Below are 10,917 nucleotides of genomic sequence, written 5' to 3' on the forward strand. Positions count from 1 at the left end.
CCTTAAGACATTATCTTAGAATTATTATGGAATCCTGGTCAAAGCTCCTTGAAGCTGTTTACCACAATTTTGTAGTAATTCTTTACTAATCGGTCTAAGAACCTATTCAACCCAATAGCATTCGGTCTAGTTACCTTAAAATATTCCATGAGCTGGTGGATTAGTTCTTCACACTACTCCCCCTTATTCTGCGAGTCACGTGACTCTCTCTCACCGGTGAGGTGACAATTGTCACCTCACCGGTGACAGAGAGTCACGTGACTCGCAGAATAAGGGGGACTGTGTTACCTGACTTATAACGAATATACGTTGTATACGAGTACCCTGTACGATTAGTTCGTCTAATTTTACATTGCAAATGCTATGCAAAATTAGACGAGACATACGTTGTATTCGGGGTACTCGTATACAACGTATATTCGTTATAAGTCAGGTAACACAGTAGCCAAATAAGCTTCGTTGGGGTGCTCTATAGTGATAGCCTGGCATAGCTGCCCACGGTCGTTGAATACGATGAGGAAGAGTAGCAGTCATAGTACACATTCTTGTCTCACACTAGTGACGACCCGAATAGGGTCGGAAAAGGCTCTATTATGCAGACCTCTACTCATGAAGACTTCGTATTTTCACTCGCATTTCTGCTCAAACGGTTTTGTAAAGGGGCTAGGTGGTCTAATAGTGAGCGTTTTTTGCTGACTGAACAAAATATCGTGGGATCAATCCCAGGCCGTTTTACATTTCGGTATATCATGTGTATGGTTATCAAATTAACTTGGACTTAATTGAACAATCTGTTTTTTGACAAACAAACCATGAACTGAAATCTTTGAACATCAACATAATATTATAATCAGGTGTGATGCCTGAATGTTTTACGAACCCATTAAATGTTGTGATAAGTGACACTCGAATTAGATTGCCTTAGCTTATACATCTGGTCTAGCTAGGCAGGACATAACCTCATCCTAGTGATTCACTTGTTTCAAACATCAGCAACCTTGACTTAATCACCCCAATCATGACGCATCTGGATTTTCCCAAAGTTAGTCGTCAATGGTTTATTTTGAATTACCTATCCACATGACCGAACAACCGGCTAGCTACTTCTGTCCGATCATATCCATTTATAGCTAGCTTTATATGTGCAAGCCGAGTGCAAATCATCAACAAACCCATTCCCAGCTATCTCCACTACGTGCCGCATTTCTCCAGCAATATCATTCGTTTCAACGTAACAGTTTCCAACTGTTTTTACTTTCTGCTGGTGTGCGCGCTAAGCCATTTCGATCGCAGCAAGACGATTCTCTTGAGCAAGTGTAAAAGGGGAAGTTTGACGTACACTTGATTGTTTTACGCTATGTACTGTTTGTGTTAGTCTTCCGCAGAATTGAATGAAGGGGTCACTCCGTTTCATCAATTAGGATCTAATTGAACGGACAGTGCAGTATGATCAGTTCGTAGGGTTGAATTACGTGTCGAGAATTATTTATTGAGGATTCTGACTTCTGACACACATTTTCACTTTAAATCTAAAATTATCTACTAAAGTGTTTATTTGTTACATAAATTGCCTCCTTCAGTAATCCCAATCGGTCATTCCTCGTAGGATGATGTTCAGCTTGGGCTCAAATCGATAGAAATTGGCTCCAGTTGGGTTGATTCGTGTCTCGAATGATCCATTCGATGGTACAAAAATTGGTTTTCGCTCTTTGTCGAATAAATCCTGTAATTACGTGAGTCTCTTTTTAAAAATTCGAATCGTTATTAACTTTACTATCGTTTTCAGCTGCTCAGCCTATGTACGATTTTCAATTACCGAAGTAATTTAATCGATTGATATACTTACGTAAACCTTATATCCTTTTACGTAGTTGTTATCCGTGAACCCGAGATCGTCAGCTAGTTTCACATTGATAGCATACGGTGCCCCATCGGCTCGACGACTGACGAAAGCCACTACTTGCGTCAATTCACTCTTCACCTTGGGAAGTATAGGACGTTTCCAAATCTATGCGAATAGAAATCTCATCAACTAGAGAAAAATATTCCAGTTCCAAATAGTTTAACATTCCATTTCCTTTGACCAAAGTTGAGAAGATCAGGTTTAGTTCAACTAAGCCTTCCCACAGTTGGCTTGTGTGTTCGCTTATCATAAATCGCGATGGTCTTAGCTATGTCTAAAAATATGTGACTTGTGTTGGCCCTGATTTGTAATTCAAATTTTCTCTTTCGCCATCGCCTGTTGTTTGGAAGATCTTACGACACTCTTATGGGCGTCGATGATTGGCATCGTTGTGTTGCGCAGGGACCTAAGTGGCTCTTGGAAATGGCGAGAAAACATACTTTGGTCTATCAATTAATTAGTCGGCTGTATTCTAGGAACTGAGTCGAAAGTTTTGAGTGATAGAATACTGCCGATACTCGCATAATTGTCCCATCTTTGCTTGATTTTCTATTCATATGGGACAGTTATGCTTTTATGGGCAGAATAGGTTCAACGTATTTGCGAGAAGATTTGAACGAGAACCTGTTTTATGTCTTAAGCAATGTCATTTGTGTGTGCGTATGACTCTTCTCCAATGGCGCGTTGCGAGTTGTCTAATCAAACACATCATCGAATGCTTCGCGGGGAGCAGAGTCACGATATTCAAATATTGTCATTATCACCTACGGACATGTCTCCAAGTGGCAGATGTTGGGCGCGTACATAATGTGTGAGCTAGGTTGAATATGATACTCACCTCAATTTTGTTAAAAGTTTTTACCATTAGGCCTTGGATACCAAGACGGTCTTGGTTAGCTGCTATGATCTCCTTATTTAGCAGAAGTTCTCTGATCTCGGGAGGAACGGTGGCCAGATCATTGGACAAAAGAAACGGCGCTGCGAGGACAGTCCAAACGGCCAATTGTGATTTGCTTTGCTCGTAGCTCAGACCGTAGTTTCCCAAGACAAGCTGCAAATTGTCAATTTACACTTACGGGTGACAATATGAACACCATTTAGTTACCACTCACAGTATCAGGATCATTCCAATGACCAGGACCGCAATGAGGTTGAATACGCTGTTGGTTGTCCGAAAAGTAGCGAGTGATGGATTCTACTGAACTGTGGGAGTCTTCTATGTCGCCCCAGTTACGCCACATGTTGCAGGTCTTTTTCAGGATCTCATAATCCGGCTATTATATGTGGAAATGTTCAATAAGTTAATACATGATATTATGATGCAGTAGACTTACAATGATTCCATTGTATTCTTGATAAGCTGGCCAACTGCAGGAGTAGAGCATTGGCCGTCCGGTTTTATTCATGAACTCTCCAAACAGGATGTAGTCTGAGGAATTGGATTTGATGATTAATATTTCATCAATTGGGTTCTTTAATTTTGAAAAATGTATCGTTTTTATACATCATCTGAAAAAGCTTCGTTTTCGGAGCACAGCGACCCACACACTTTCATCTCGGTTTATAAAGTGACACCGAGGGCGCTAATAAGGTGATTTTTACTTATTTAAAATAGTTCCAGCGTTCCAAAATTGATGAAATTTTGGGTTTGGGTTCCAGCTTATGAATATACATTTACCTCAATACCCTTATAGAACCCAATTGTGTTCAACAAATATTCACAACAGTTCTGTTTGAAAATGGATAATATTTTACATAGTATTGACTATTAGCATCTAAGAAGATCTTTTTCAAATTTTGATCATCTTATTCAATTGGTGAGATGAAACGAAGCAATTTCTCATGCATTGCGCCACCATCAAAGATTTCTATCCTGGGCGGCTGCTTGCTTTCGCCTTGTTTTGTCGATCCGACGCCATGAACCCCTGGGTGCAGATTTCTTTTTTAACGCCTTTGTGGTGTGTGGTCAATCCAGCTACGTTCTGTAGCTCCACTTACGTTCTCGAATTTCAGTCTATATCGGTTTTTAATAACATCGATGATGAAGCTCAGAATTCAATATTAATGTTGATGAAGACTTGAAGCTTGTTTCGCTGCCAGCGAATTGAAAATTCGTTGTTGACTAATCTAGTTTGACGATAATCTAGCAGCCCTAACATTCTTGATCGCTGACGCTGACGCTATCTGATCTCGTCGATTACAATGAGGAACAATGGCGCTGGATAGCACACATCCTTACGCCATCTACTACCCGGATAGGAAGGGGACGTTATGCAGGACTCATGCCAAGATGTTGATGGCTGGTTGGCCGTCGAAACTAGAAGAATTTGTTCGAAGTCAATGACATCTTTGTTCCATTCAAGCGTCGTAAGGTCTCCTACATGAGACGAATATCGCCAGTTGTTCCGGCTTTCTCTCATTCGTCTACCTCTTCTGCTTGACGTCCATCTCTACAGACGAATAGCGTTACTTCTCGCCGGTCTTACGATCTCCATCCTTTTATCTGAGTGCGCAGCTCACTTAAGTTGTTCGTATTTCTCTTCTACGCTGCCAACTTCCGGAACATGTACTGCTCGGGGCTCAAGTTAGTAAAAACTTGTCTCACAATAGCATGGTTTCTGGTGATTGAGTTCGATGGCAGGACATTTACATAAACTTGTTCCAACCTCTGGGAACTTGAGGAACTCGAACTCGAAGTACGGCCACATTAAACAAAAAACCTCATTATTTCTTAAAGTAGAACCAACTTATCTGACATTTTCCTCATTTGTAGGCAAAATAAAGATCTTTTATATACCGCAAATGTTAAATGTCAACACGATAGTTTTTCTAAAATTGTTCAAGCTTCATTCAGACTTACCGAATTAGGCCTAGCGTTATGCCGAGTTATCATGAAGATTTGATCAACGAGCAGATAGATTTCAGAAATCTATATGTATGTACCATACAGTGTCCAGGCATTTTTTGTTTTTTATAAACTGTAACTTTATCAAAACCACACTTCACCTACCATCGACCATGTTCCTTTCGTCTGCATAGCATCCATCAATTTTGATGAAATCCACATCCCAATCGGCAAAGGTCTGTGCATCTATTTCAAAGTAGTCCTTCATGCCCGGATAGCCAGCGCAAGTATGTGTTCCAATGTCTTGGTACAGACCAAACTTCAATCCTTTTGAGTGAATCTGTAAATTGAAGCACCCAGTATAAACACACATTCACTTCCGCACACTAAACAGTTTTCCTACGTAATCCGCCAAATGCTTCATACCGTTGGGGAAGCGTTTTTTGTCCGGAACCAACCGCCCGCTGGAATCCCGTTGCATTTCCGACCAACAATCATCGATGTTCACGTAGTCGTATCCAGCTTCCAGGTATCCCTCAGAAACCATCAAATCGGCCATCCGCTTGAACAGCTGTTCACTGATACACTCATTGGGATACTTTTTGCAGTCCGTGATACACCGAAATCGCTCCCAACTCATCCAGCCCATTGGAGGAGTTCGAGCTAAGCCGTTTTCGAGTCCATGTGTTACACCAAGCGATGCCGTTAGCACCGCTAATATGAACTTCATTTTCAATAGGTACCACTTTTACACTGAAACCGAATTGCTCGGCTCGAAAGCTCCGTAATCGCTTTTATACCATTCTTACCTAACGATATTGTTATGGAACTTAACGCTGCAGGAGTCACATTGTCCTCGATCGGGTTATCTTAATGTCAACACTTTGAGCACTTCAGTTACATACAACCAGAAGAGGTAACCCGTAGCGTACTCATAGCTAATAAATTGCCAGTTTAAGTAGGGTAGGTATGACCTTTGGAGTGAGTTCCAATTTGCAGCAAGACCACTTCTCAATGCAGGTCGCGTGTTATCGATAATACTCCGAACGTTGCGCAATTAGAACCACTGATGAAAAGTCTGTTCCATTTAGAATTTGGTCGCATAAAATGGGTCTTTCTCCAAGAGTACATAACATTCAGAAACGCTACGGGTATCATTTTGTAAGTTTTTTGTTTAGCTTTAATGGGAGAAATACAAGACAAATTATTCGTCAGCTTTTCGGATGAATTTTTGAACTTTTCGCTGAATACCTCCAATCATATCTTGCACAGCAGTACTGTCAACCTTATCTGCCATCTTTTTACCTTTTTCCACCGAAATGGTCACGTGCTCACGGCCTACATGCAAAGATGGAGCCAACGCAACGTTGGTTACATATCAAATCAGTCACCCTGTAACGGAGGTAACTTGGTAGAAGATCTCAGAAGCTCAAAAATGTATTCATCGAAACATTCATAACTTTAAAAAGAATTCAAGAACTTCAAAAAAATAGCATTTCTGGGATTCATCCTAGACTTAAAAATGTTGATCGCTGTTTACAACCTCTGGAATAGCATCGACTACTTCGGTACATGTGCACTATCGAAACCTAATTAGAGGAGGTAAGGTACGATTTCTGGAACTGCCTTGCCTAGAATGGTAAGCAACAACAAAGCATTCACCTCAGCAGTATACTGGTGGAGACGAACCAGCCTCAGGCTGAAAGCCTCCTTAATAAAGATAAATCAATCAATCAATCAGCAGTATACTTTGTTTCCAACGCACGAGCCATATTAGCCGGAAGTCTGTCGAGCTTCTCAGCGACACCAATCGCAGCTATTAGCTGGTCCACTAAATTTTCAATTTTTGTATCGATTATGTCGCTCTTCCTCTATTTCCGCTTGCAGTTCATGTGATTCCAGAGCTTCGTCCAAATATTCTACTTCCCCGGTGTCATCCGTGTTCTGGTTTCCAGATTGTTCCTCGGATTGGGTGTCAAATTCGTTAACTGAATCGAGAGGCAGCGTGGAGGCTAGATAATTACTTGTAGCCCTGTAAACCCAATTATAGTTATACTATGAGAATTTTTGTTTTGCTGATACAATGTAAAATTACCGTCGTTACAGTGCTCTTGAAAAATTGGGAGCTCCTCATAAAAATACACCTGGGGAAATGTACCTCTGCATTTCCAGCTCCCGAAGCGGAAGTCTCCTGGACCTTTTTTAGCTCCTTCGTAAATCGGTCTTGGAGAATCTTCCACTGCTGCTTAGCTTTTATCTCCTGTAACAGAAAAGTATTATGTTTTAAGTTAGCTTTAATTACGTTAATTATGTTTTAAGTTAGCTTTAATTATTAGAAATTTCAACACCCAAAATTGATCTCCAGGCCCGATCTTATAGAGTAGTTTTCCGGTACGCCCCGCATTTTTTTGTCCTTTAAATACGGATGTTTCCGTACCAGGTCAATTAGTTGCATAACCTTCTCATCAGTAAACTCACAATTGCCAGAGTCACGGTCCATTTTTTAAATTACTTCCAATCGTAATGTTATAGGTAGTTCAATTCATTAGAGATGAACTAGCCTAAGGCTAAAAATCTCTTTAATAAAGATTTAAAAAAAAAAAAGTTCAATTCAAACTAAAGCTATTTTTGCAAATTTCGAGTTCAGGCAACTTGCCGCGCAAAAGCTGCCGCCGCTTGTTCAACATTTTGAATATATTTGCGCTTTAGAACACATCTCGTACTGGGTACAACCAACAATCAATACGAAACTAACGATTTTAAATTGGCTCACTACTTGACTTGCCTATTGGTCCCAAGCAAATCGATTACAACCATAGATGTAACTCTAATGGTGGTAAGCTCCAACCGGTATTATCCTCGGATTAAATCCCGATCAAGAATGTCCGGCTGGTTTGATGTTGACATCAGAGTTAATCAACATAACTCTGAGCAGACATTTTTCAGATCATACAAACAGGGACGGTATTAAAAGTTAATCCGAGTTGGAGCTTACCGCCATAAGACTAGAAGTTTGACAGATAAAATGAGGGGTTAGTAGATTTTCCGATGTTTTGAGGGGTAAATCGATTAGCTTGGGACCGAAGAGAGTACCAGAGATGAGCCAAAAAGTTGAGCACGTTTCTTCGAGACCTTCTGGTCTTAGAGTTACCTCTATGGTACAACCTTATGTGCTATAATCATTATGGCTACTTACGGAAAATAGTTGACATGTTTTGTCTTTCAAGTCAGCAATAAACCTAGGGATACATCATTTCTCCCACCATAAACAGCTATTACACTACTGAACATATCAGAACTATTTGTTACATATCAGGCATAACATTTGACAACGGCACAAAAGCATTAGTAAACAAACTTTCTAATGGCCTTTACACGCGAACCAAAGTACCTACGCGTAATGAAAATGCTTAGGTTTTGACAGAACTATGCTGTGGCTACCACAGTATTTTACATTTGATCGTCCATATACAGTAGCGCCAAAAACGTGCTGTGGTGGGTTCAAAACTTGACCATCTAAATTGATCAATTGCAGGTATCCAATGAACGAGTTCTTTAAAGTGGTTCCGATACAGTAATTTGTCACCGACGTTATACTTACCGTGGATTTCGATGGTTCCGCGAATTCGTGTGCCATTGGCGCTTTCGGTTTAACCAGCCCAGTGACAAGACCTATACCAACAGCAGCGTTTGACAGTAGGCAGCATGTCCCGGGCTCAAATAATTTATTTTGCTGTACTGGGCCCGCTGTCACTGTATAACATGTTGCCTACGCGCCTACCACTGGGCTGAGTTTAACAGCAGGTTTAGTATGCGTACTCTCAATTTCAACCTTTCACGAATTGACAATATGACTCAACGTTCGCGGCGTATACGTGAAAAGCATTGATGAAGGTGTTCTGTTTGTTGTAGTTGACGGAATGTTCCGGTAATTGATTAAGAATCGATTGATCTTACGTTCAAGAGACAACGGTTTGCACTTTTCGTCAAACAAACATTTCTTAAGATCGTCTTTGACTACCACTCTTCTCTCGGACAACCCGTTCGATTGGATGTAATAGGGAGGAGATTTTAAAACTTTAACACCATTCGCTTCCAAAAATGCGACGTAATATTCTGAATTGAACGGAGGGCTATTATCCGTAACGACCTCCTCAGCAATTCCAAAGCACGCAAAAAAGAATTCAACTTGTTCAATAATTACCTATACTATATATACTATAATCATCTACCTACTATAATTTAAGCAGTATTGCCTTCAAAATAGTTTTGTCTTGAAATACAATGAAACTAATTAGCTGAATGACTATTTATGTCCGGTACTGTTCATAATCCGATTGGCTAGAAATCGATGAATAAATTATGTGTCGCATTTCTGCATAACTTGCGGAATCGCGAAAATCTGGTCAGTGATAGCGCGGGAGCACACGAACTCTTCCCGCATAAACGCGAACCATAAATTGACCTTACCTAAAATGATTAAAAATTGTTTATAATCCCTGCTAAACTTTAACTGAAATGGTTATGGAACTTTACATGAACGTTTAATGATAAAGTTTCAACCTTATGTATTATGGTTTTTTGGAACTGGACCTTACAAATAATGGGTTGTTAAGAACCATTACCATTCCAAATATTTGTTTTCTCCATACATTTTCGGAAAGAGAACTATATTAGAACCTTTTAACTTATGGTTTGAGAACTTTAATGATAATGGTTATGGTAGTCAGTAAGGTCCACGAATGGTTTTGTAACATCGATCAACTTTATGTGGAATATATCGCGAATTGGTTGCCTGTAATTTACTGATTACCAATTCACGATATATTCCACGTAAAGTTGAGCGATAATACAAAACCATTAATGGACCTTACTGACTACCATAACCATTACCATTAATGTTCTCAAATCATAAGTAAAAACGTTCTTATATAATTCTCTTTCTGAAAATGTATGGAGAAAACAAGTATTTGGAATGGTAATGGTTCTTAACAACCCATTATTTGTAAGGTCCAGTTGCAAAAAACCATAATACATAAGGTTGAAACTTTATCATTAAACGTTCATGAAAAGTTCCATAACCATTTCAGTTAAAGTTTAGCAGGGATTATAAACAATTTTTAACCATTTTAGGTAAGGTCAATTTATGGTTCGCGTTTATGCGGGTTTTGCAATCGGTGAAAGACGGCAGAATAATATTTGAGAGAGAACCCTGTAGGTGGAGCTCAGCATGCTGCAGTCTGATCGTGTGGTAGTTTCAGCGTTACGACTTGTCGTAACGACAAACGTTACCTAGAAAATATCTAATTCTGATAATCTTTCGGGTTGTAAATTTTCTCATTATTCCTATAGACAGAGTATTCTGTTTGTTACACGATATACAAATTCTTGCAATAAATGGCATGGGAAACACTTCAGTAATTGCTATGGAAGTGGCTCAATGACCACTAAACAAAGCATGTGCATGCCCATTTGTCAAAGTCAAGAGTAAAAAGATGTATGGTAATTATTTGTTATTTAAAACGAATCAGTTGATTTTAGTTCATTTATTTCTATCAAGCAAATCTTTCGATTGGTGATTTTTGTCAAGACCACACAAAAGTCATCGAATATCATCGCAGCACTGACAAACAGTTGAAATATCTTTGACTTGACTCTTGACAGATCTGTCAAGTGCTACCTACTTTTCATTACAGACGAATACATCCACACATCCGACGATTTATATTTACAGCCATAATGAGCATATCTTTCGATATTTGTGCGGAATCATTTGAATGAATGAATGTGAATATGCCTAATATAAATGTTATGGTTAATTTGCTTAACGCCGTGTTCGGGGTATCATCCAAACCATTTGTGGCATAGTTCAATCATTTGAGTTACCGTTCGTTTATGGTAATTTTGTATTAGGAATTCCATTCAAAATTGTTGATGCAGTTGAATTTTTTGATTTAACTATATTATGATTATGAATTTTGTTTTAATCGTCACATATTCGTGCCACACTACCCTAATAAAAAATAACCATAAACGAACGATAACCCAAATCATTGAACTATTCCACAAATGGTTTGGATGATACCCAGAACACGTCGTTAAGCAAATTAACCATACCATTTTTATTAGGGTAGTTTCGACTTATTTTGTAATTTTTTAATTTTGAACT

General features: G+C 39.3%; 1 protein-coding gene across 1 annotated transcript; it reads right to left on the minus strand.

Moving 5' to 3' along the window:
• Positions 1-1,576: 1,576 nt before the first annotated feature.
• Positions 1,577-5,478, minus strand: LOC135699515 (alpha-N-acetylgalactosaminidase-like). The gene is made up of 7 exons (XM_065219793.1): positions 5,152-5,478; positions 4,914-5,088; positions 3,238-3,332; positions 3,016-3,177; positions 2,742-2,954; positions 1,847-2,008; positions 1,577-1,723 (listed from the first exon to the last, which is right to left on the minus strand). The coding sequence occupies exons 1-7, from the start codon at positions 5,476-5,478 to the stop codon at positions 1,577-1,579; spliced, it is 1,281 nt and encodes a 426-aa protein (XP_065075865.1).
• Positions 5,479-10,917: the final 5,439 nt, after the last annotated feature.

This window comes from Ochlerotatus camptorhynchus, unplaced genomic scaffold, assembly GCF_037179485.1.
Source record: "Ochlerotatus camptorhynchus isolate MF236.1 unplaced genomic scaffold, CSIRO-AGI_Acam_v1.1 ptg000112l, whole genome shotgun sequence".
NCBI lineage: Eukaryota > Metazoa > Arthropoda > Insecta > Diptera > Culicidae > Ochlerotatus > Ochlerotatus camptorhynchus.

Excerpts from the sequence above, each read along its gene's own strand:
- LOC135699515 (XM_065219793.1), bottom strand. The coding sequence starts at position 5,478 with ATGAAGTTCATATTAGCGGTGCTAACGGCATCGCTTGGTGTAACACAT. Across the intron at positions 5,089-5,151 it reads TGAAGCATTTGGCGGATTAC|ATTCACTCAAAAGGATTGAA; the intron begins GTAGGAAAACTG and ends TTCAATTTACAG. Across the intron at positions 3,333-4,913 it reads CGAAAGGAACATGGTCGATG|ACTACATCCTGTTTGGAGAG; the intron begins GTAGGTGAAGTG and ends CCAATTCCTCAG.